This window comes from Pteropus medius, unplaced genomic scaffold, assembly GCF_902729225.1.
Source record: "Pteropus medius unplaced genomic scaffold, Ma_sr-lr_union100, whole genome shotgun sequence".
Taxonomy (NCBI): Eukaryota; Metazoa; Chordata; class Mammalia; order Chiroptera; family Pteropodidae; genus Pteropus; species Pteropus medius.
The window spans coordinates 14855809-14883002 of NW_024351543.1; the positions used below are offsets into that span (position 1 = coordinate 14855809).

At 41.8% G+C, this 27194-nt stretch overlaps 1 protein-coding gene across 8 annotated transcripts in view; it reads left to right on the top strand.

Moving 5' to 3' along the window:
• The window catches only part of OSBPL10 (oxysterol binding protein like 10), a 245060-nt gene that overhangs the window by 59803 nt on the left and 158063 nt on the right, over positions 1–27194 (top strand). For 5 of the 8 annotated variants that reach the window (XM_039843469.1, XM_039843466.1, XM_039843470.1 and 2 more), the window contains one exon: positions 24696–24871. The exons of 1 other annotated variant lie outside the window; for it this stretch is intronic. In XM_039843469.1, coding sequence (XP_039699403.1) covers positions 24696–24871 — 176 coding nt within the window. Of the gene's footprint in view, positions 1–2329; positions 2372–13517; positions 13558–23696; positions 23719–24695; positions 24872–27194 lie in introns of those variants that run through there. 2 more of the 8 variants (XM_039843471.1, XM_039843472.1) reach the window with 2 other exon arrangements.

Here is a 27194-nt window from a genome sequence, read left to right on the forward strand (position 1 = left end):
GTGGAGATTTCACCTTGAGACCTGCAGTCACCGACCTGGGAAAGGTGATAAAAGGCTCAGAACACCTCCCCTGTCAGCTGCAAGAGTAGCTTCAGGATTATCTGCCAAATCCAGCCACTGCCTATTTTTTTTTTTTTTTCAAATAAAGTTTTACTAGGACACAGCCCTGTCTTTGTTTAGTATTATCTATGGGTGCTCTTGTGCTCTGTCAACAGAGTTGAGTAGTTAAGGCAGAGACCGCATGGCCTACCACGTCTTAAATAATTACTTTTAAGCCTTTTCCCGAAAAAGTGTACGAACTCCTGTCCTACATTCTCTGCCATAGGCCCTGAGTGTCCTGAGCTGTGTGTGTCCTTACAGTTCCACCTCGGGTGGAGGGCTGAAAAAGGGTGGGCCATATTTGAGTTCCCCGTGGGTGTTGCATTTAATATGCACCCTGCTTGGTTGCGCTGAAAGGCTGTGCCGCAGTGATGGAAAGACTCAGAGGAACAGCCCAGGTGTGGCAGACCTTGAAACAACGTTCTTTGATGGAGAACATTTTATTCTGGACCATGCTTGAGATGAGAGCCGGCTGTCTTCTGTAATGATTGGAATAAAGGAAGTAGGTCCCTTTAATTCATGCTTTATTAGGAAGGTAATTTAGGCATGCTATATATATCTGTAGGGTCTGGGAGACTTATAGATTCAGTTGAAGGAAGTGACGGCTATTTATTACTCTTTGCAATGGAACACCAAGCAGTATTTCGATACTAGTTTGATTCGTTATACATTCTCTTTGCCAAGAAGTACAGCAGCCGAGAAAGAATCTCTGGATTCCTGGCCTCCCAGTTCTGCGCTTGCCTTGTCTGTTCCTGAAGCTCCTGTCGCTGTGTTTAAAGGCCAGAGGGCAGGGGGTACAAAGTGGTTGTCTTCCACCTCTGGAGGGCAGCCAGCCTCTGGTGCTCTTGGACTCTGCCTTTTAGTGTTTTTGACTTCTCAGATTTTTCTTTAATGGTGTTTGGTGTTTGGCTTCAAAGCTGCTACTCAGAGTGGAAGTTCAAGTAGATTGACGTGAGGCTGGGATGTGGAGAATGGCCAGGGAGGAAAAGCTGACGTGGATGCGGAGGGTCTGTGACAGGCACAGCACATTCGTTTGATCTGAAATTGCTGGGGTGCCAGAGCGTCTCTGCTGAGTCAGAACGTCACTGCGGAAATGTTAATTTTTTTTTTTTTTTTGCTAATGAAATAATTTGCTGAAAGGAGGTGATTCAGTGAGAACTTTCCCCCTTCCCTCTTCTTTTTTTTTTATCTTTGAACTGTGCTAATGATAATTTTCATTAGCCGCCCGAGTCATAGAGTTAATGGAATCTTTTATTTTCCATTATGCCCGTTCTCTTTCCCAGGGTTATTCTCCAGGTGCCATGAAATCAGCCTCACAAAACACAATGTGGAAGACCAGAAACCAGATCAAGTTGGTCTTCTGGCCGAATGCCAATATATTTCTTTTGGCAGAGAGCTAGAGAGCACTGTTTAGGAACTACAGGTCTTGGCGATAAGATGATTTATCACTTCGGTAGTTCCAACAGAAAGAAGAGTACTTATAGAAATGTGGCTTTGAGAGACCACCGGAGAGGCCTGTCATCTGCAAAGGTGATGTAAGCTCTCAAGGACTTTTATTTGTTAACCTCTAGATAGGTGTCCGATAGCTCAGTCCATAGAAAGAAAAAGGAATTAACACAGTCATTAAGAATCCTGATGAATGCCAGCTTTGTTTTCACATTTTATTCTTTTTAGATCCCTGTTTCTATGCTACGTGATCTATCCCTCCAGCGACATACAGGCAGCATCTTTAGAGGGTCCTTGACCAGCTTCGTGCTCTGACAGATGTTGTGGAAGTGATTTCACGGTTTCCTGTTGGTTACTAATCACCAGTTAAGTGAAAGCCAAATCAAACCCCGTTACTTACAGTGCCCCAGGAGAGCTGCTCATCTCCCCTTTCCATCTCTTTGCCCCAAAGCAGCTGCCATCATCTGTAGGAGATCAATAGCCTCCAGGTACTTACAAAATATCCTGGCCTATGGAAATGGAGTAGGCTGCCAGGGAATTGATCACCACGATCTAGAAGCTCTCAGAATGTTTAGAGGCAGGCAGACATCCTAAGTAATAAAACAAAGTCAAGGGCAGTTTTTCCTGTCCAGTCCTTTCCTTAACCCCATCCTCACCAACGAAGCCCAACTGATGCAACTAGACCATTGACACAGCAGAAGCACCTGGTGCCGTTGCCCCAGGCTGGCTACCTTGCCTCTGAATCAACTGATAGAGGAACAAGTTATCAGGCTGCAGGTGGAGGAGAAGCAGGTGGCTCTTTCAGCTGTGCTGGAAAAATCAGAAGGTAAAGCCCTTCTGTGTGACCTGTCTGTATGTGTTATATATTATCTGTCGACATAAATCTCTGCCTGGACTGTTAACGGACCTCCCTGCTTCTCCCACTGCCCACCTAAACATTGTTCTAGAGTGACCCTCTAGTGTCAAGAGCCCTCCAAAGGAAACCTGCCCTCATCTCTGGAATAAAGTCTGAGGCCCTTACCTCGGTCTGCAAGGTCCTCCGTGATCTGGCTTCTGGCCCCCTCGCAAAGCCATCTCTCATCACTTGCTCCTTTGCTCACTTGGCTCCTAACACACTGGCCTTTGTTCTGCTGTTTTTCATCGCAGTGAGCCTGCTCCTACTTCCGATTTTGTTCTCATTGCCTGAACACAGTTACTTCCTTTAGCTGGTACACCTCACCCTCTGCCTTCTGGTCTCTGCTCAAATCTATCTTACGCACAGGCCTTCCCTGGCCAGGTGAGGTGAGCTCTCTCCAAATGGCAGCCTTTCCCCCCCGCCCCTACCCCCACTTTGTAACACTGTCCTCTCTTTTATTTTTTTGAAAGCATTTATTGACCCTTGACGTCTTCGTTTATATGTTTGTAATTTCTCTCCCCACACTAGAATATAAGCTCCATGAGGGCAGGGATTTTTATGTTTGTTCACTGCTCTATCCCAGCATCTAGAAGAATGCCTGGCAGTGACCATAAGCATAAGGTATAGGGAACCTCATAATTTAATGAAATAAATTGCAGACCAAAAGTTCAAATATCTGATCCTAGTCTCAGTCCTTCAAGAAATTGACTGTGAGACAATGGGAAAGTCACTTAAATTTATCAGCCTTATGTTTCATGTCAGTAAAATAGAGTAAAGAATACCTGCCTTGTTTATGAGATGATGAAATGAGACAATTGGATGAGTGTGTTGGGAGCTCTGAGTGCTGGTTAGATTCGGAGGGGCAGGGGGACTTGCACACAGCAGATGCTCATGGACAACTGGCCCAACTTGTTTTTGTCCTCAGTCATGTCCTTGGCTGGGCATATGGCATTGCATCTGGGCTGTGACCTATGACCTAATGGAAACCTTTCAATAAATTATGACATCAGTAATTCAGAGGGAGGCTTCTCCAGAGGGTTGGAGAAATGTTCTGCTACCCAGAACCCTGAAATTTCTCTCGACATAAAATCTTGCACGGAAGTGGGCCTGGCAGGCAGGCTATCTTCAGTGACTTCAGCAACGGTATTTCAAAATCAAGTTTTACTTCAGTGAGTTCTCTGTTAGCCATGACTGATCTAAAAACATCATTGTCACCATAAGGTACAGTCTCTTTTATCCCTGACACTCGTCTCAAATGTGCTAGTAGCCAACCACGTGTGGCAGATTTGGTTCTCAGCTTTATTTCCAGCTCGGAGAAGAGGAGTGGGCATTGGGGGAGGAGGACCAGAGGCTCGAGGAAGCCCCAGATCGATGAATCTTTCTCTTTCTGGTGAGGAGCCTCATATTCGTTCATGAGTGCTAAAATGTCCATGGTTATAGAAAATAGCTTTGGCTTTAGAGAGCTTTATATTCTGATTGAGATGGTGGTGATAGTAAAGAAACGAGGACAGTGATAATGAAGGGACAAGGTTTTATTTATTGATCTTCTACCCTGGGTCCATCAGGGAACATGTATTAGCCTCCTCTATATGTGCTATACAGCGTTGAGCCCACAGGGAATGCTAATCAAGTGACATGTCCCCAAGGGAGTTTCCAGGTTAGGGAGCAGAGATAGCCATGTAACTGATGATGATGGTGATAATAAAAATGTAATAATATAATAAGCTAAATGACTTCCTGCTCTTTCAGCTTCCCCCTTCTGCTAGTGGGAGAGTTGATGAAAGAGAGATTAATTCTGACTGGGAGTGGTGAAAGCCAGTGGGTCATACATATATATGTATTTTCTGAAAACAATTTAAGAGGTGGTTGGGGGAGAGTATGAGAAATATGAAGAATCACGTGAAAAGAGATTACTTTTTGGTTCCCTTATCATGAAGTGGGTTGTTTGGCAAATTGAACTGGCCAGTAATCTACAGAGCAAACTGAAGAGATGGCGGGCCCACCCTTAGACATTGACATCTTTGAGCATGCTGTCTTAGGTGCTCTTTGTGAAATCTGAAACAGCTTAGTGGGACACTCCCCAGTCTCATATTGCCTTATTAATCAAGTAGATGAATCAGGTCGGATAGTGGCAGCTGGTATGCAGAATTCAGGCTGGGCCTTTCTTCTCTGTGCAGGATGCCTCTCTTCCTTCTTCCTTCTTCTGTTCTCCCTTCTTTGAGGTGATGGGAAGAGCCAGGACAGTGAATCAAGTGATAGTTTCTTGGACAGGAATGTTTGGCTGATTGCTAAGAAGGCTTAGATGGTGTTTCAGGAGATGCGTAATGGAGATTTCACTCCAGATTTGGAAAATATCATAATCGATGTTTGCAGTTCAGTTGATATTTGTTAAATCTCCACCTTCCTCTCTCTTAGCCTTAATCTGACTGTTGAGATGAACATCAGATTTTCTGGTGTGGTTCTTTTTGTGGCGTGTCACTGCTCTTTGACACCTCGATAAGTTTGCTGTCACCATGTGACTTGAGGAATAGGAAGTCACAACTTGTGTGGGTGTAGCACTTGATCACAAACAAATGCACCTGAAAATTAAGCCTTGTAGGCAAGACTAGACTTTTTAAAAGGGTAATTGGTACATATTTTCTTAATTCATGTTATTTGACAAATAATTACAAATACTGTGCTCGCTGTGTGACGGTCACTGTTTTAAGCATTTTACAAGTAATAACTTAATTCTCATAAAAGTCCTGCGAGGTAGATACTTTTATTACCTTTTTTTTTTTTTCTTTTTCCTTTTCTTTTTTTTGCTTATATGTTTGTTTTGTGTTCAGGTGACAGCTATACATGTTTGTAGGTGCATCTAGGTTAAGGAAAGTTCTTTGGGCAAAACTTCAAAACTGAGAATTCTGCCCATTAATTGACACCTCCCTTCCTCCCCAGACCATTGGGGAAGTTCCACCTTTATTTGAGCTCAGTGGCAAAACATCAGCTGTTTCTGGAGGTGCAGATCTCGACAAGGTCAGACCAGACCGGAAATTATTTTGATTGAGGTTCCCTGAGCGCCTGTGAAGAGGGAGAGTGTGTGGAAATTTCAGCCCACTCTGTCCTCTTTTCGGGATTATATGTTCCCCAGAGAGCAAACATGTACCCACAGTCACCCGGGAGGACCCGGACGACCTCGAGGTGGTTTTGTTTTTGTACTCGGTGTTACGGTCATGGTGGGTCATGTTGCATGGAGGCACTGGAGCACATGTTAGAGGAACAGTTGAGATTTTAATCTTGTTTCGAGTGGCATTTTTGGTACTTTTGCCCCTTCAGGTTAGTTTAATTACATTCCAGGTAGAGCCAGCAAGCAGATTTCATTTTGGAAATGTGTAATCTTCCTGGGGCGCTTGGTGGCAGCCTGATCTGAGCGTCCATCTATCATTCTGGCTTATTCTTGAAGTTAGTGCCTGACGCTGATCGTTGGGCCTGCTCTGTCTTTCACTCCCAGCTCTGAGATCCACTGGCTGGGTGGCTGTCATGCTCCTGCTGCGTGTCTCGGTTTCCCGCCAGTCTGGAAAGCTTGAGATCCCATGCTGGGGGAAGGTAATCAAGCAATAAAGCTAAAGCTGGGCGTGGGCAGGTGGATTAAAGGGGGTGCAGAGGGACCAGGGAGAGGGGAAGGGAGCCAGTACCCGCAGAGGCAGCGGAGGCAGCATATGTGATCTTTCCTGGGTGAAACCTAACGGCCCGTGTGAGAATTCTTTGGGCAGTAGTGTCCGGTTCCCCTTGCATCTTCTCTCCTTCCCTTCTCTAGTGTTAGTTTCCTGCAGGATCCTATAAGGAGCAGTTACCCCTGGGCAGGCTTGGTTCACTGGGTTTAGCAGACAACTCACCTTTGACTGCCAGTCTGAATACGTATTTGACACTTCCTGACCGTTCCCTCCTACTCCATCCCTCTGGATTTACTTCTAAAAGTTGTGGCTCCTTGTTCTGTGGTGGAAGATTTAGTATGCGCCCATCTTTCTGAGCAAGGCAGGATAGTGTAATGGTTAGGGGCGAGACTGCCTAGGCTCACGTTGTCTCTGCTGCCAGTTGGCTGTGTGACTTTGGTGAGAGACACTCTGTGCCTTAGTTTCCTCTTCTTTAGAAAAGAGTAATGATAATACCTACATCAGAGGGTTAGGCAAATCTTAGTAATTATTATCTTCTCTCTCTTCCCTGCTCTTCTCCACTGAGGGACCGTTCCGTGAAGGCGGGGCTTTTGTCTGTTGAAGGAATAAATTTGAGAAAGACTGTGTGAATGCTTTTTGCTATGGCCTCTTGTATTTGTTGTATCTTTGGAGTAGAGAGGGGATCCAGGAGGAAGGGCATGGAACCGGCAATGTGGGGAAAATAAGAACTAATGAATCCTCTATCTTTCTGTGTGCTCTCAGCTTTCTGCATCGTTGAGCTGGCTGTTCTCCCTCACTGCCCTGTGGACTATGAGACTTCATAGAAAGGGGCCCAGGGCACTGGTGACTGATCTGGGGTGCTGCGTTAGAACTGGCAAGGAACAGCCTCTTCGATACCGCTAGCCACATGCCACGCACATTTTTAAAGTGTTTTGTGTAGGTATTAGCTCATTTAAGCCTTAGCATAGCTCTGTGAGGTGCGGTCTTCTTAGTTCTATTTTACAGATAGGAAACAGGGGCATTGAGAGGTTAAGTGACTTGCCCAAGGTGTTACAACATTATAAATACTTATTAAATGTATTTGTGTGTATGTGTCAGGCATTTGTGCTAAGGCATCGAGGAGCCAGCTGTAAAGAAGCCCAGTGTGGTTCCTTCTCTCAAGGAGTGTGCAGTCTAGTGAATGTGTGGTTTGACCAATAATTGCACAGATAATTACAAAGACTGATGACTTGTGAGAGACAAGACAATATGCTGTGGAGCAGAGTGACAGGGACCTGGGGTAGACTGGTGGGGAAGGGAAGGCTTTGCTGAAGGGCATACACTTGTAAGCTGAGATCTGAAAGGACCTGTAAGAACCAGCCAGACCAAGAGTAGGGAACAGGTTTCCAGGCTGTGGGAACAGCATGAGTGAGGGCTCTGAGGAAGGAAAGATGTGGAAACAGGAAGATGGCCAGTGTGGGAGGAGCAAAGGGAATGAGGAGGAGATTGGCCAAGGCGACTGGAGAGGTGAACTGGGCTGCGTCATGGGGGGTCTCTGGGCCCATTAAAGATTTTGGATTTTATACTGAATGAAATGGGAAGCCATTAAGGATTTTAACCAGCAGTGCACTGTAATCTTATTTACAGTTAAAAAAAAATCACATCTAGTAGAGAGAGAATGGATTAGGAGTGAGAATGGATGCTTTGACTACAGGGTTTAAAAATATATCCAAAATCCGTAAAATCATGTCAGTAGATCCTGAAAGACATTTTACAAAAGTAAATGTCTATTTTTATTAAGCTTTTAGTTTTGAAATATTTTAGATTCATAGAAGAGTTACAAAGATGGTAAGAACTATTACTCCTCCAGCTTTTTCTAATCAACAATAATTTTTATTAATACTCCTAGTAAATGAGAAATGGATATAGTGAAGTTTATCTCTCTGGAACAAATAGTCAACATCATGCTAAATGGTAAATATTTAGAAGTGTTTCCATTTAAGACAAGAATGATACAAGGCTGCCTGCTTATTTATACTTATTTCAGAAAATTCTGTGCCATGTAATAAGGCAAGAAAAGGAAATGAGAAGAAATTAGATAAGAGAGAGCAATCCTGAATACTTGTAACACCCAAAAGACTTAATTGAAAAACTCCTACAACTGATGCAATCCGTGAAATGGTAAAATTATAAAATAAATATCTAAAAGTCTATACCAGTGTAATAGAGATGAAATAATTGCTATTTAAAGGAACTGGCTGTAGTGTCTTTGGCTTCTATATTGTATAATTTCTCTTTAGAGGACCAACCTGAGAAGCAGGGAGATGTGAGGAAAGACCTTAGGGAACTTTGGGTCTGGTAGCAGGGTGGTTAGAGGCTGAGTAGAAAACTGGCTAGTGAGAAATGACCTGTAGTGAGCATATTCAAGAGATCAGAGGTGGGAATTTCAGTGGGGATGACGCCGCAGAACGAAGTTTATCTTGTGACAATGCTATAGTAAATGATTTTTTTTTAGTTTTTTTTTTTTTTTAACTTTGCTTGTATGTGAAAGTAGTTTTTAAAATAGTTTAGGATATTGCCTGGGGTCTTTTTAATTGTAGTCGTTTTTTGTTACATTTCTTTCTCTGCTTTCTATAGATATTTATATTCCTCCCTATTACTGTACTACTAGTCTATACTATATTAGGAATTCAGTACAGTTATTGGATAGAAGTAATGATAGTGAGCATTTTTGTTATGATTTTCATCGGAAAGCTTTTTTTTTTCATTTTTAGCTTTCGGTTTTAGAGTTGTTGTGTACATGCATGCATATGCTCATGTGTGTACATGTATGTGTTTTAGATACCATTTATCAGCTAAGGCAGTTTTCTGCTATTTCCGATTTGCTAAGTTTTTTTTCTCTTCCATAACTGGATATTAAATGTTCATATATTATTTTTCTGCACTTATTGAGATGATTATATGGTTTCTCTTTCTTAATTTTACGTTTGTCTTATCAACTACCTTTTCTAATATTGGTTACCACAGGCCTGGTATATTTGTTCCCGTCATCTTACATTCACATCCTTGTGCCTTAGGGATGTGTTTGGACTAAAAAAAAATTAATTTGCAACATTTATTGCTTAACTTCCAAGTTTAGTTCATTTATAATTTTCGTGATTATTGATATATTTGATGTTCGTGCCATCGTAATCACTGGTTTCTGTTTGTCCCACTTTTCACTATGTTTTTTTCCTCCCCGTGTCATACTTTTTTTTGGGATAAATTAAAGTTTTTATTCCTTTATTTACATGCCATTTTTTCTTTCTACTGGTTTGGAATTCATGCACTATTTGATTGTTTTTTCTTGAAATTTTATCATGCATTTGAGCTTTGAAAAGTTTAAAGTTAACTATTTTGATCTCTTTCCCAAACCCAGTTGAATAATTTTAGTGAATCCCCTTCTGTCTTACATGCTGGTTATTCATATTTTAGTTCTGTCCTTAAAAAAAATTCCGCAAGTTAGACATCTGTATTATTTTATGCAGATGATATTGTTTTTGCTTACCTCTCTATGCTTATCATTTTATTTATTCAACAGTTCTTTTTGCATATCAGCTATCTTTCTGGACTTTTGTTTTTCTAAAGAACTTTAAAAGCTCCTTAAATGTAGGTGTCTTGATGGTAAACTGTGTTCTGGTATCCTGTTAAGGTATTTCACTGTCACACTCAAAGAACTTTTCTGAGCACGCAATTTAAAATGAAAAGCTATTATTCTCTCCATGCTTGGGAGATTTTTGACTGTCCTCTGGCCACCACTGTTTCTGTGGAGAAACGTGCTGTCATTCTGATGGTCACCCCTCTGTAGAGGATCTGAACTTTCTCTGGCTGCTTTCAAGATCTTCCCTTTGGTGTTTGCAGTTTCGCTAGATATGAGTAGCTGTGGATTTCTTTTTATTTATCATGCCGGGGATATGCCGAAATACATTTTGGAAAATTCGCAGCCCCTTTTCTCTTAAATAGTGCCTTTCTTTCATTCTCTCTGTTCTGTTGTCTGGTAGTCTAATAATTAGGTCAGTGTTTGACCCAATCTCCCAGTGTCTCTCCTACAGTTTCTGTCTTTTCCGTTGTTGCTGCACTTTGGGTAATTTCTTTGAATATCTTTCAGTTTACTTATTCTCCTAGCAGTTTCTAATCTGCTGCTTTACGCATCTACAGAGTCTTTTAATTAAAAAGTTATAGTTTTAATTCCTAGAGGATGCATTTTATTTTCAACCCTGCCTGTTTCTTCCTTATAGTCTCATATAATACCAGTATATCTTTGTGTTTGCATCTTTTATTTTATTAAATATTTCATAACCAATTGTTTTGTACTCTGACAATTTCAAAATATATTTGCCATTCTTGGAGATTTGAATGCATTGTTTTATGTTTCTGTTAAGCTGCACTCGTCATGGCTTGCCTTTTGTGTTTGGTCATATTTGATTATGAATTTGTTGCTTGAACTTTCTGTGGGCGGCCTGAGGATCTTTACTGGGAATGTTTCTTCCAAAGAGGATTTACTTTAGCTCCTAACAGCAGCCAGAGGCACCACTGATCTGAGAACATTTCAGACCCCACTGAAGGTCTTGGCATTGAGAGGATCCCAGGTTGTGGCTTCTCTAAAGACTGGGAGAAACCTGCCTCAGGGCTCAGGGTCCCAGTCGCGTGTTGCCGTCACATCGGCTCTCAAGACCGCCAGCTCTGCTGCCAGCTGCCCACCGCCTGGCACCACACAGGCACATGTGTGTGGGGTGTTCCTTGGACACCTCTGTGGTTCCTCGTGATATTTCTTTGAGTTTCATTATCTGGAATAACTGCCACAGCAAGAAAAGTCCTCTACTCCCCTTCTCCCATTTTCCATGATACTAGAAGTGAAAAGACTTGAGAATATCTTTTTCCACCTTCTCGTTTATTGATAATTCAACTGAATACCAAACTAAGGGAATTATCCAAGGTCTTTTACTTTACATTTTGAAGATATCACTCTTTGTCTTCTTATATCCAGTAGTGTTGCCACTGAAAACTCTGGTGTCAATTTGATATTTGGGGTTTTCTGCTTTTTCTCGGTAGAAGCTTTTAGATTTTTTTTTCTTTGATTAAAAAATTCACTATATGGTATCTAGGTGTGTCTTTTTCTTATTCAACCTTTTTGGCACTCTGAGTTCTTAAAATTTAAAGTGTTAGATCTTTCTTTAACTGTGACAAATTCCTGGTCCTTATTTCTTTGAGTATTTTTTCTTCTTTTATTCCTTTTCTGCTCTCTGGAACTGCAGTGAGACAGATGTTTACACTTGTTTTATTATTATTATTTTTTTAACTTTTAAAATCTTGTCCTTTGCTTTAGTGAGAGTTGCCTTTATTAATATTCCAGCTCACCAATTCATTCTTCCACTTAGTTCTGCTGTTCTTCCAATCCTTTAAGTGCCCCTTTTTTCCAAAACTTATTTTTCAAGCCCAGTTTTTTTAGTTGGTGCTTCTGCTTCTTTCTACTCCACATTTCTAGGAGTCTCCCATAGTTCAATGAGGCTGTTTAAACTATTTGTTTTAAGTTTTTGTTCTTTTTTTCCATTAGGTCCACTTCTGCCAGTGTAAATCGTTCCATTCTTTTTTCTCTTTCATAGCATACACGCTTCTTTGATATCTGGTTGTTCCCACCATTAGTGTGTACCTTTTATTATTTTGTGACATTTAGTTGCTTTGTTTTCTACCTGGGAGAGTGACAGAAGCTCAGGCACTTGCTTGTCCTCCCCAGAGGAGATAACTTGTTGGGGAGGTGCCCTCAGGACTGAAGTAGAATCTGGGTCTTTTCACTCTCTTTTTCTTCCCTCGCTGTCCTCCCTGGCACTTGTCCCGAGTGTTAACTCTGCCTGGCTGTGGCCTGTGGAGAAGCATTGAGGTGGGATGGAGGAGTGGTCAGGAGCTGGCTGGCCCATCATACTTATTCCTGTTGGTGACATATCCAAGCCAGGCACTGCCTTGATATCACCGTAGTCCTCCAGGTTGGTGCTTCTGCTCACCTGACAGTAATAGTGACATGGGTGGCTCAGGTAGAGGACTCTCCATGAATCTGCTCCTCTTCTGTGGCCCCTAATCCTCTCTAGCCACAGACTATCCCTGCAATGGGGAACCTAGTCGTCTCCGCTCTCCACTCTAATTTCTCAAAAGAAAGAGTTCTTTTTTGTGGCATTTCCAGGACTGGATTCCAAGGGGAGAACCAGAAGATGCTCTGGTTCTCTATCTGGTCTAGAACTGGATGCAGAGATCTAAAATTCATAGATTTGTAAAGAAGTAATACCATCTTTTGCAGAAAATATAACATGATCCCATTTGATTAGATCCTCTGGAATGTGTGGTCTTTATGCTTAGAACCTGGAACATTTGATCCTCAAATGGATATAATCCTAAACAGTCTTGGGGGGAGTAATTGTTTTTATGTGAAGTCTGAAAAATGATGAAATAACTCTGTCCTCTACACAGTATGATGATCATGTAAGGATCTAAAGGGAGTCTGTCTTTTGAAAGCTTTATGAATCAGTGGCGAACGCTTCATTTATGCATGTTATGCAGTTCTTGGAGTTTGAGTTTCTAAAAATTAATGCAACATTATTCCTGATTAACGTAAATATGAAGCACAGAATAAACTAGCATAATTTCTAATGCTGAGAGAGAGAGAGAGAGAGAGAGAGAGAGTGTGAGTGTGTGTGTGTGTGTGTGTGTGTGTGCGCGCGCGCGTGTGTGTAAGTAATGGGGATGTAGCAGTAATATGGAGTCATTCTCAGCAATTAATTACTGAGTACTTTCTGAAACAGTTTTTGGATTTGTAATAGGCTATTAACTTTCATTTAATATGGAGATATGATTTTTCCTCATTAGTGCTACATTTTGTTAGGTTCTGAATTATGTTGCTCCAAATAATTATAGTAGTTACATAGTTTGTTGCATTTGCTCATAGAACAAATTCATGTATCTTTTTCAGATAACCTAATTATTATAAGCTTCTTGAGGGCAGGAATTGAGATGTGTTTACCAGTGTATCTTCAGAGTCTGGCATATAGTAGAGTTGCTAAATATCTGTGGATGTAGTAAGCATTATAATCCCATTTTAAAGATGTTTATACTGGCAGAGGAACATGAGTCAAATGGGTTGATGTGTGAGGATTTGCATTCATCTGTGATCAGTAGATCTGAATAAAGGTGGAGTCAGTCACTAGTTTTCAACTTTGGCTACAATTTCAGTCACCTGGGGAGCTTGGAAAAACTATTAATACCTGGGTCTCATCCTCAGAGATTCTGATTTAGTTGGCCTCACTACATGCTGGGGACGGAGAGTTTTAAGAAGTCTCCAGGTATGTTAGTCAGCTTGGGCTGCATAACATGATATCATAGACTGGGCAGCTTGAACAATAGCTCTTCATTTCTCACAGTTATTGAGTTTGGGACATCCAAGATGAAGGTGTCGGCAAGGTAAGTTTCATTCTGTTGCCTCTTCTCTTGACTTGTAGGTGGCCACCGTCTTGCTGTGTGCATGAAGAAAATGAGCTCCCTGGCGTCTTCTCTTATAAGGATACTAATCCTGTCATATCAAGACCCCACACCCACCTTTTTGACCTCATTTAACCATATTTTTTTCCTTCTGGGTCTTATCTCCAAATATAGTCACACTGGGGATTAGGGCTTCAAAATAGGAATGTGGGGGGAATAAAATTCAGTCCATGACACCAGGTGGTTCTAATGTGTAGGCTTTATTTTTGTGTCACATAAAATAAGTTTGGAGGTAAGCTTTTTAGGGTTGGTTTGAGATTTCACAGATTCGAGTTGCAAGCTCTAACTTTCTGCTCTGCCATCCCTTAGTGTCCTCAAAATCCGAGAGGAATTTTGGAATTCTAGCCACTATATCCAACTTCCAAAAAAGCAGGTAGAGGAGGGAAGGAGTCTGATACATCACTGGGGTCCTCATTAGCTAGAATTCGGTGAAGTGACCACGTCTAGCTGAAAGGAAGATTGGGAGATGTATTTTGTCATAGTATATGGGACCTGGCTAAAAACTCATTTTCTTGATTTGAGAGAATAGAAAATGGAAATTTGGTAGGTAGTCAGCTGTCTGTTAAACCTAGTTTCAGAACGTGAGTTACTCAGTGCCAGAGCTCAGGTCGCAGACCCTGGTTTCAACCCAGTGATGATTCTACTGTTGCCAGTAAAAATGGGACTGGATGTTGATAAACAGGTGGATGTAGGCAATACATGTTTGGAAGATAAGAAAAGTTCTTTTCCTGTCTCTTAGGCTGGCTACATGGATGAGGATTACTTGCTACATAATAAAGTAGGGTTATGGGAATCCATGAATCTTGAAATACACCGACCAGTGTATGGTCACGAACAAGACATGTTTCAGTTCTTATCTTACTGATATTTTGACAGCATTTGACACAGTTGATCACTCCTTCCTTTCTTAAACGTTCTCTTTTGGGATTCTGGTTTTCCTCCTACCTCTGCCTTGTTTCTGTGTCTCTTTTGCTATTTAATGTTGAGTTCCTCAAATCTTAGTCCTAGGCCCACTGCTCCCTGCCTCCCCTTCTCCTGGTTTTCTTTTTCTGCCATGCCTTTGGCCTCAGTGGCTACTCATTTACAGATGATTTCAACTTTATATCTCCAGCTTAGTCCTCCTCTGGGCTCCAGATCCATCCATTCAATTGATCTATCCATTCAATTGCTAATCGATGTCTCTTGGAAGTTTTAAAGGCATCTCAAGTGCGACATTTCCAACACTGAATTCCCAGTTCATCATCAAGTCCTGTCAATTGTAATTTCCCGCCCACAGTAACTCTGCCACCTCCACCTTGGTCTAGACTATTGCCCGGGACACTGAAGTTTTTTAAAACACCTTTGTTAAAGTACAATTTACATACCATAAAATTTATTCATCGCAAATGTGCAATGCATTAATTTTTAGTTAATTTAGATAGTTGTGCAACTATTACCACGGTTCAGTTCGAGAACATTTCTATCACCAAAATAACTCCCTCTGGCCCGTTTGTAGTTAATCCCGATCCCACCCTCTGCACCAGAGATCTGCTTTTTGGCTCTATAAATTTCCCTTTTCTAGACATTTCATGTAAATGACACCATATGATATGTAATCTTTTGCATCTACCTTCTTTCACTTAGCTGAATATTTTTGGGGTTCACTCAGGTTGTAGCAGGTATCAATATTTTGTTGTTCCTATTGTAAAAAATAGTATTCCATTACGGATATACCACATTTTGTTTATCGATTTCACCAGTTTATGGATATTTTATTCTCGGGAACTCATTAGGTCACATTCTACTCTTTTCTTACCATGAGACACTTCTCACGTTCTAGTTTTGTATTTTAGTGAATATCTTATCGTCTACTGGTGCCATTCCTCCGGGCCCCTTCACCCCATCAGAGCAGGGACCTTGTCTGTTCCCACCTCCACCGTGTATTTTTAGCATTTAGCAGACATTGCCTAGCTCAGTGTAGGTACTCAGTTAAAAAAAACTTTTTTTTAAAAAAAGAAATGAGGGAATTCTTAGGAATCAGACATAGTTTTGGAACCAAAGCTAATTTCTTCAAAAAATTGAGCTCGTATGGATTCTTTTTTTAACCATAAAGTGAGTAAATGTATCCACAGTGCTTTACCCACATCGAAGATTCTGTGTACAGCTGACCACGTTGAGAACCAGGTGTGAGTCCTTGCCAGATATTTCCATGGCACGGCCAAAAAAAGAATACAGGCTCTTGTTTTAAGTTCTGTCTTGTTGGCGTTGTCGACAATTAACTAAGCTGCTGATACAATGCAATATGAGCATGGGATCCGATTTACTGTCTGCACGGAGAAATGTGATATGTACTTTTGGAAGTTCTTGTTTTATAACCAGAGAGACCTTCAGACACAGTGGTGTTGGAATGGTCTGCAAAAGAGAGTTAGCTTTCTGCTTTTGCAGACTTGAGCCTCAAAGCTCAGAGTGGATAAAGTGCCTTGTTACAAAAATGAAAATCACTGGTTCTCACAGCGTGGCCCTACCAGCCGCAGCATCAGCTTCACCTGGGAACTTGTTAGGTTCAAGTTCTCGTGGTCCACCCTGACCTCTTGAATCAGAAACTCTGGGGGAGGGGCCCAGGAAACTGTTTTAACAAGCTTCCACGTGATTCTGATGCAACCCCAACTTTGAAAGGCACAAGCCTAGGCCGTGGCCTTTTACTGCCAAATCACACCTTCTACACTGTCACCCCTAGGGAAAAAATAAAGGACACTTTGATCTAGGGACAGTAGAGTTTAGGGGCTGACTCAGAGATTTGTGGGAAAATCTGAGCCTAGGGGCCTGCTTATGATCTGGATTGCTTCCTCTGGTCGGCCACAGGCCAGTGTCTCATCACTCATCATCTTGATACTAGGGTGGGGATGCTCACCCATCTTTCCCCCAGGGCTGTAGCAAGTAGCAGAATCTTTTCCCATGTGACTTGGTGTGCATGTTCAAGCTTATGGTACAAAGCAGAGACTTGATCAAGACTCAGCCCATCTCAAGGATCTCCAGGTGGGTTCTCTGCCTTGTTGGATGGCAAAAATGAAAACGTGAGTTGTGAGCATTAAGACCTATCTAGATAGTTTAGAATTTACTTAAAATAGTGTGAATTTCTCACTTGAAGACACTGGAAACTCAAGAGTTAATAGGAGTTCTGAAGGTGAGGAGGCAATATTCTGCAAGCCTGTATTAATACTTGTTAGACAGGTCTCATTTCTTTGGGTATTAAATCGCCTAGTCCTTAAAAGCAGATCGAATCTAATCGAAGATCAAATCCAAGTGCTGTACATCAAACCTTGTATTAAACGTTCGCTTCGATTTATGCTGGTGCTTTATCAGGGGGCATCCGAGGCAGTAGCCACTGGACCGGGGGTCCTTAATCCTCAGGTGCTTCATTCAGCCTGGTCCCTTGGGCCTCCGTGCACAAGCGAGCACCTGCATCGTGCGAGTTGATGATCCGATTATGCAGGAACTCACTGCCAGGCGATTTTGTAACTTTTCTTTAAATCTTTCTCAAAAATACTTCCAAAGTGACAGAGCCAAGAAATCTGCTGCCTGGACTGTTGTGATTTAGGAGCTTTCAGAATGAGACAAAGTGAGGTCAGCTGGTACTTAAATATTATATTCTGCTCGTTGTACGGGCCTTTGGAGCTCAGGTGTTTGCTGAGTGACTTGCAGGGAAAACTTCACAGACCAGCAGAAAAGCAGGGTGATGAATAACACTGTAAGGTTTTATCTTGACTGTTTTTGCACTGGTCCTTATACTGTAGGGTGACTCAGGGAAGCTGTGAAGTTCACATTCCTGATTTTTCTGACCTCATTCACAAGGGTTCTGAACCTCTCGGTATGGGCTGGGATTCAGGAATCTGCATTTTTATCAAGCTCCCCAACTGATTCAGAAGTAGAAAGTAGCTGACCCAAACTGTAAGAAACATTCTTTTTAGAAGGCAAGGGATTTCAATATTCTTTTATTTAAAAAACTATACTATATTGGTTGTATTTTAATTTTATTTATGGATTATTTTTATTTTAGAGATGTTTTTACTTTTTATTTAGAAATATGTGTCAGTACTTTTTTTATTGGGTTTGCTTCTCCTGTCATGCCTTCCCCACCCTGACGGTTTAAAAATATTCACTCATGTTTCTCCTAGTTATAACATAATGTTATACTATGTGATATAAAATATATAACTATGTATTATATAATACACATTAGATTATTAAAACTAATATCATTTTTTTAAGTCTTTAACATACCAGACATTTATTTTGCCACAAGGTATAGTGAAAGAATGTGATCTATAAAATTTCTAAAAGGTGTTTGATTTTTTAGCCATTTTGGAAAATGTTCCATGTACGTTTAAAATAGCCATATTCTTCACTGGAGTATGTAATTATTTATAAAACTTTAAGTAAAATTTGTACTTATATTATTTTGAATCTATATATTCTTGTTTGTTTTTGCTTATCTATCAAAAGCTGAGTGATAGGAAGATTCTGAAATCTCCCAGTCTGATTGTATTTTATTTTCTTGTACTTCTGTTTGCTTTCTGTATTTTTAACCCTATGTTTTTGCACCTTTACAGTGAAAACTCTAATCAGCACACAATATCTTAACAGTTTCGGGCCATGGGCTCTGAAGCTGGATTGCCTGGGTTAAAATCTAGCCCCCTTGTTTCCTCTCTGTAAGATCTTGAGAATGTCGTTAACCTTTCTGTGCTTAAAGTTTTTTATCTCTAGAAAGAGGTTATGATTACATCTACTTCCTGGGACTGCTGGGAGGGGTGAGTTAATATGTGTGCAGCACACAATAAGTGACACATAGAAAGTGCTCTGTAAATATCAACAATTCTTTTTATTAATAGTTCAGTTTATATATCTGTAAGATGGCCGAAGGCTAGCGTAATAGTTCTGCTATGGACAGGCCACATTGAATTTTTCCAGTATATTGAGATTGAACTTGTATTGCATGCCTGAATACGTTTCAAAATGGTTTGAATTGTTATGTAATAGGACATATTTGTCCCACGGTTGGCGACGAGCCCTTGGGGCCCTATGACAATTTAATAATTTCCAGAGTGTTGGGATCTCCATCTCTTGGTGGGTTAGGGGGTGGCGGTGGAAATCTCTGGTTGTAGAATTGAGTAGTAGGTAGCTAAAAGACGTCAGAAGGCTGTTGTATTTCTCTCTCGCCATTGCCACAAATTCCATGGTTTGAGAGGATTCCAGACTTCAGAGCTTGGCTCGGATCAAGGTTGCCTGCTGGTGCTGGGCCTTGGAACCTGTCATGAACTTTTGATGCTAGGATCCAGCATCTTTCTCTCCAGGAAGTTGGGTTATCATGAGAGAAATTCTGGAAGATTTATCCTTCTTTTTCAAGCCAGAAACCCTCAAGGTTTTGAGTGTGATCTCCTCTGGGGTGAAGAGACCACAGTGATCAAGGCGTTGATCTTGTCAGACTAGTAGCTTCGAGGAGGTAACTTTTTGGAGAACTTTAATATGTTGATCTCTGAAGATAAGGAGGGCTCAAAAGATGAAAAACGGATGATATTAATTTTGAAGACTAAAGTAAACTTAGGAAAATACATCCACCATTTGATATCCCCATTTTCCTGATATACTGAATATGTTTTGCTTTGCTGATCTTTCCGTTTTTATTTTCTGTCAGCAATAGATTGGAAATTTTAGAAACACGATGATTCTAGATCTCAGAAATGGTGATATTTTGAGTAACTGTGGGCAGAATGGAATTGGAAGGCAGCTGAAGCCTCAAGAATCAGTATGCACAGTGCTGGAAAGAACTTGCAGCTTTGTGCCTGGCCCAGTTGAGTCCTCCAGAGGCATGGGACTGTGGAGGCGGGAAGCTGCCTAAGCTGGGGAAACCCAGGCCTCTGCAAGAGGGTCTCTGTCTCTGCTGTTTTGGTGTGTTGTGGGGTGGTGATCGGGATTCTGGAAGTTAGGCAATAAATTAACCCATAGAAGGGTCTTAAGCTGTTATAGGTAAGGACAAGGCAGGGTATGGAAGTCTGTTCCAGCAGTTTGAAGCAGATGCTTCTCAGAAGACAGAGTACCTGGGGAAGGTGAGACAGGACCCATGAGGCTGAGGTCCTCATTCCTCTTTCACACGGGGGATGGTGGGTCTGGTGGGCAGGGGGCCTGGTGTGGAGATGAGGGCTGAGCCTCCTGGGAAATAGAGTTGTGACGACACCTTCTTGGAAATAACAATAACGTGGGTATGAAAGGCCATGGGTACGAAAGGTGTTCTGCTCAGTCGTCAAGGAGGGGGTGATAACCTCCCGTCCTCAGGCTTTCTACTCTTGTCACTTTAATTTTCACTTTTAAATTTAGACGAAATGATTTAGCTCTTGGTCAGGAGGAGCCTGTCTAGCAAAAGTTTCTCTTCAAAAGATTCATTTCACTGCATTTTTGTCTCTAATTCTGTTATAATTTGGTTGTAATTTCTTCTCGTCAGCATTAATGAGCTGATTTCCTGATGCCTTCTCTCCCCCTCCCGCATCCTTTCCTTTTGTATTTCTGCTCCTCAGAGTTTAGCTGATGGCTGTTGGTAAGCTCCTAGGCCCTCTTCCTCTCCCCTCCCAAAGTAAAAATGTATGTTTTTTTTAGAGCCTAAAGTTGAACCGTAATAAAGCTTACCAGGCAGATGGGGGGTGGATTAAAAGGCTTATAGGCGTAGATGGATGACCCGCAGAGATGCAAGCCTTGGAAAGCAGTGTGACAGGTAAAGGTGGCTGCTTTGTGTGTATGTGTGCAAGTGAGTGTGAATGTGTGCACACTTAATGTGTGAGTGTATAGTGTGAATCCATGAGTTAGTTCAAGAATGGATGTGGGTATATGAGTGTGACATGTCTGAGCATGAGTGGAGGTATCCGTGTGGGTGCACGTGTGCTGGTGTAAGTGCACATGTGTGTCTGGGTATCAGTATGAGTGTATGTGTGAGCGTGTAGGCAGGTGTATGTGTCTATGAGTGTGTATGTGCACTTGTGTGTTCTTTCTAGAGCAGTGAGGTTTGTCTGAAAGATAATAGGCACTGGCTGATCCTCGGCCCTTCCTAAGGCCTGCCATTTGCCAGCTTTGAATCGGACAAGTGTGCCACCAAGAAGCTGGCCTGATGGGAATTAAGATGACCTTTTTCATGGATTTGTTTGATTTCTCCCCTTATTCTCTCCTTTCTCCAGCACATTCTTTGGTTTGTTAACATAGCAAATAAAATATGCTCTTTGTGTACACAATTAAGTTTACCTACACATCCGTCAAGTTGCATGCCAAAGCTCAACACTAAAAAGAACACACTAGAAATTAGGTTTGTCTCATTTCTTTGGAAGGAAGACCTTTAAGAATGTTTCAGGATTTTATCGAGCAATTTCACTTGGCTTGATGAAGCCTAATACAGAAATATGGTTAATTTTTCTATTTAGAGTGAAAGCTCTGACTTTCAGATATAGCTGCAAGCTCCAAACAGCAGTGCCTGACAGAGCCATGACCCTGCAGGAAACCGAATGTAATTTCTTTCGTCCCAGGGGATGTGACCAACAGAAATTGCCCTTCTTAGTGCCGTATGGACAGCTCTTACCTGTATATGACACAAGCTAACTTGACTTTCAAAGGCTATCCTGAAAGAACACTGTTTAGTCTGTTGCAATTTTTAATCATTCTCCCGATTTTTAATCAGATAATCTCCCATCGCCCCCTCCAAATATGATAGTTTTTATTTTTCTTTAGAAAAGGAGTAAATTCTTGATGACTTTCCTTAGTGCACATGATTCAGACCTGTGCATTTGCATTTAAACTATTTTAGAAAGTAGTGGAAATGTTTTTTTTTTTCCATTTGAGGCAGGAAGTTAGAATTAAGATGTCAGTTGAAATAAGTAATGTGAAAAAATCATTAATGTCCCCATATCCTGCATAATGTGACATCAATTGGTTATTCTGTCATCCTTATTGGAAAAAACAATAGCAGCATTCAGTTCATGTCTTTGTACCAGCTTCTTAGTAACGTCCTTTTCAAATTCATGGTTGGTTGTTTGCATAGGATGCATCTGGGAGGCTGGCTCTAGGTCCCAGTAGATGAGCTGTGAGAAGCTGTAGGAAGAAAGGTGTTAAGCCCTTTCTCCCTTTCAACCACCAGCATATGCCTTCTCCTTGAAGCCTACTCGGGTTGACCCCTTCCTGTTCTGCCTGGCATGCTCATTAGTGGGGGTTGCCATAGCTCTGTGGGGTGGGGGACACAACGTGGTGTGGTTGGAGCCCAGTTTCCTTTCCTACCCTCGGGAGGATTGTAGCTGTTAATGCCTAGTCTTGCCAGGAGCAGCGTCTGCACAGCTACAGTCACAGTGACAGGACGTGTAGGTCGGGTTGAAACATTTACTGCTAAAGAGAGACAGGGTTAGCACTTAATTTGACCATTGGCAGCTCAGAGATGACCCCAATTCTTTCATTGAAGATTGGTTTTTGCCAAAAAAAGAGAGGGAGGTAATTTCAAATAGGAACACCTGAAAATAGAAATTTAAAAAAGATTTTTGGTGCATTTGTAAGGCTAGCTGCTGTAACAGATCTTGAGCTTAGCGGCCTAATGAAACTTATTCATATATCAGCTGATGTGGTTGCTCCTGAGCCGGCGACTCCAGGGAGTGATTCGGGGACCCAGGCTCCCTCCCTCTTGCGTCTTTGCTAAACCCATTATGGGGTTTCCAAGCTGCCCTTCAGGTTGTCTCCATTCCAACATGTGTGAAAGTGTGCATGTGTGCAAGTGTGTATGAGAGAGTGTGTACATGCACACAAGAGACACAGACTGAGTGTGTGTATGGGCCAGGCCTGCATTACTTCTCACACTCTGTTGGCCATAGCTCGATTGAATGGTCACATCCTAACTACAAGGAAAGCTGGAAATATATTCTGGCGGTGTCTCCTGGAAGACGAGGGCAGATTTGGCGATGAACTGTTAGATTACGCCAGTGCTTCTCAAACCTGAGCTGCATCAGAACCACCTAGAAGCTTGGTGGAGCGCAGCTTCCTGGGTCTCTCTGTAGAAATTTCTGATTTCCAGGCCTTGGGTGGGGCCCCATAATTTACATTTCAAACAGGCTCCCAGGTGGTGTTGATACTACTGGGCTATGGACCATATTTTGAATAGATCTTGTCTGTGTATGACTCATTTTTTTTCCGTAGTGATTTATCCATGCTAATGGTAAAAGCCAGAATTATTATATCTTTATTATAGTGACTTGAGATAGGATGAAGGAGAAGGTAAAATGGGTAGCCTTGCCAGGCCATTTGGAATGTTAAAAATAGTTAAAAGTAGAAGATGTCGTAGAGGATTTGGAGGATGGAGACCTGGGCTAATGAGATGGCCGCACTTTGCTCTGTGGGACTGGGATGGCAGGGTCCTTCGGTGCCAGGAAAGGGGCTTTTGTCTCTATTAGTTCTGTGTGGTGGGACGGTTTGGAGAAGAAGGTACCTAAGTAAATACAGGAGAGGAGGAAGGAAGTTTCCTTCTCCAAACAATGGAGAGTCTATGGGGGAAACTAATTGTTGAATCAGACAATTCTGCAAATGTAGACTGCCACTGGGGCCGGAGCCGGGGCTGAGGCAGGGGCCAGGAAGGACGATTGCACGATGCCGTGAGAGCTTGTGAGAGGAGTGTTGGACTTGGTCAGGAGAAACTTTCTCAACTTGGCGGTACCTGAGTTGTTCCTGAAGGCTGTGAAGTTAGCAAGGCGAGAAGGGGAAGGAACCATCTTCTAGGCTTTGGTGGGGTGGGTGGGAGGGCATTCTGGGCAGGTATTTCTCCCACAATCGTGAAGGACTTGGTCTTTTTTCCCCCTCAGCTGCATTGTGGTTGCCTCATGACTGGTGTGTAGCTTGTGTGTGCCAGGTGTGTTGGACAACATCTGAACTGTCTAATGAGGAATCTGCTGGTCACGCAGTTGGATTTCGAAGCAAAGCCAGATGGCAGGAAGAGTTTCAGTAAGCTGTCGTGGACCAGTAATAATTTGGAACCACCAATATTCATGGACCACACTTGGATAACTACTCCAAGCAGGGGAGACCGCATGAGCAAAGGTCCTGTGGTGGGAAGTAACTTGGTCACTAGGAGTGGGCAGAGAAAAGGCCAGTATAGGGCGGAACAGAAAGCGAGAAGGCAGAGAGGCCAGCGGGGCTGTACTGGGCTTCTAAGCTCACAGGAAGAATTTGAGTCTCAGATGATGAAGCCATTTTTCTGTTCTGGTTGAGAGGGGAAGTTGTCCTACTTCTTTAGTGATAGATTTGAGACTATAAACAGGCCAGGTATTTGGCTACAAAGATTTGTTTGAGCAGTTTAGGCAGCTTGCAGTTCCCTTTGTTACCCTGGGTATGGAGTCCGATGGCATTGCAGCCTCTTAGAGTAAGGGGAATCCTTGCCTCTTTGTAAAAAACAAACAAATATATATATATATATTTATAAATATATATATATATATATTTATAAATATATATATATTATAAATATATATATATATATATATATATATATATAAAAGGGCCTGCTGGTGTGTGCCCAGATGGCTACATGAGCATCTCCAGTTCCCTGACAGGTGACTGCAGGAGCTCGGGCTCCTCACAGCACGCATGCTGTTGGCAGGAAGCTCAAGGCCCAACTCGCTGCTCCTTGCGTGTGAAATGGCCTCTCTCAGAGGCTTAGCGAGTTCCAGCTGTTCCTGTGAAGTCATATGGAGCATGTTAAGTCTGTGGCCTCGTACATCTGCTGTGCTTTGGCTGTTCTGAGGTTTACTGTGGTATCTGTGGGCACCAGGCAAAGTGATGGGCATTGCACCAAATCCTGAGTGGACCTGGCCTTTGTCTGCAGTGCTCCATTCTGATTTAGGAATCGAATGCTTTCTTCTAGCTCAGGGGCTGACTTCTGAGGGAGCCTGAGGGGTCATTGGGATTCCAGCTCCCTGGATTTGGAGCCTTGCTGTCCATTTAAGGATTACTTTCCTTCTTTGCTACGAAGAATGGGCTGGGGGAGAAAAGTGATGCACTGTGGTTTCTCTGCACAGGTACTTTGTGCTGGATTTTGAGGCTGGCATCCTGCAGTATTTTGTGAATGAGCAAAGCAAGCACCAGAAGCCTCGAGGAGCCCTGTCCTTATCTGGAGCCATAGTGTCCCTGAGCGACGAAGCTCCCCACATGCTGGTCGTGTACTCTGCTAACGGAGAGATGTATAAACTGAGAGGTACATTCTTCTCTTGTAACTTTTCAGGCAGGCCTTGTGTGCTGCATTCATGTTACCATGGTGATGGCTCTCTTGTGCTTTGATTTTTTTTTTTTTAATCACCTTTAACAACTTGCTGTGTTTGAGGATTCTGTAGTGACAGACAGACTTTGCCTCTCTTACCCCTGGGGTGGAGAGGTGGCCTGACATATTGGGAATTGCTTGTCTGAATTAACTGAGGAATTAAGGACAAAGGAAAGGTGAGTGATTGCAAAGCCAGCTGAGCCCAAGGACTTTGGCAGATTTTTCATTTTAGCTCAGTATATATTTTCTTTGACCTTGTATGAGTCTCCACTATAGTGCCCTGTGGATACTTTGTGCTGTAAGAACAAAACAGCCTTTGAAGGGTCATCATGTCTTCCCCACAAAGTTTCTCTAGAACCATCTCTTAGCAAAGAGCCCCTTCACTTATATTTTACTTAATCTGTTGTAGTGAGCATGGTGAGAAGCCAGCTGGTATTGAGTTACTTTCCTCTTTGCTTTCTCCCCTTCACTTTGCTTCTTGAAAACTGATGTCAGCCCAGCATCCTCGGCTGAATGAGCATGACTCTCAAGAGAACCCAGCATTTGGCCATAACTGTGGGTCTTGCCACCCCCAAGGCACATGGATCACACAGATTTTCAGGAATGCCGGATTTGACTATAGCAGTGTAACTGGATTGCTAATCACTCTTCCTGCATTCTGTTACAGTTGTGTTGCCAGAAAAATGGTTAGTTTTCTAATGAAATAAAACAAAACCCAAATGTGCACGTGTGCGCGCGCTCACACACACACACACACACACACACACACACACACACGCATATACACACAGTCAACGTTATTTATTAAAGTCTGGGGAAAGAGAGTATGTATTAAGTGTTAGGAGGTGGTTGATAATTCTGCTTTCTTATGACATTTTTCTTTGCCCAAGTAAAGGCTAAGCACAAAGAAAGTCCCCCTTATTATTTCTCCTTGACTCCAGGGAACTGACCAGGATAGGTCACCTCTGCAAAGCCAGACCAAAGACCTAAGATTCCTCACCTCTCAGTCCAGTTTTTACTGTTCTACCTCTAAGCGACCAAGAGATGGAATAAGCTAATATTTCTTTATTATCTATATAAAAATCATATTTCAAAATCTATAAAACAATCTGAAAGTCTATGAAATAAAAATATCTATAGTTGAAGTAAGTTTTTCAGTTTTGGGGAAATGAGCTAAGATTCATGTTCTTTTTTGAGATTCATGCAGTGTGCGTTCCGGCTGGCTAGATTTATATGGTCCTTGGTTTTGCTTTGCTGTTTATTGCTTAATAAATTGTTAGAGCAGAAACAATAGCAGGTGAAAGACTTAACAGCCACTCCTCCTGTCCCCACCTCCACCTAAAATGACACATACAAAAGAGAAAAACCCAACACATTTGACAATCGAGCCATCTCATTCTGCCTTTGAGTTGTTATTGTTCTCTGCATTATTAAACCTCAGGTTTTCTTTGAAAGGGTAATTTTAATGGCAAATATAAAAGTTTTATCATCTGCATGAAATTATCACGAGGGCTAAATTAACTTAAACTTGCAACTATTGAAAAGGCAGGCTAAATTTCTGCATATTTTGGCTGGTTCGTAGCCCATCCCACCACGATCTGGGTGTGTTTTTCTCATTTCACATCTCACCCACAGAGTTGAATCTTGATGTCATCAGAGGCACAGCTTTTGAGAATGTTTCTGGTGCTGAGTCCAGGGTCAGTACGCCATAAACTGGCAATTCAGGTTTCCTAAGGAACAAAGGCTCTCATTTTTTGCAAAATCCTTTGTCTTAAGTTCACCCCTGGTTTTACACTGGTCTGCAACTCTAGATTTCTTCACCTGAAAGTCCAAGCTGAAGTTGGTGTTTTATTGACTGGTGACATTTAGGCCTACTTTTGTAAACAATTATAATTTCTAGGGGAATGTTCTCTTTTCTGTATAGTCAACATTTGCACAGTTAATAAAATATTTATGATTAAAATATTAAAACAATATTAATATAATATATAATTATATATTACTATTAAAACATCTATAATACATAATTGTGCACTTAAAGATTTAAATTTTATTAAGACCTGTTATATATCTGTAATATTTTAATGAAATAATTTTATATTTGAAATGGGGATGTGGATGGAAGGTTATGGCTATGCAGTTGGCTTGTACTTTAATGTCTCTTTGGGGAAAATTTGAAGATCTCTAAGGCAGCATTTGGTATCTTGTTTTGCCCAACCCTGATAAGAATCCTTGAGAACACATATTAAAATGGTAATTC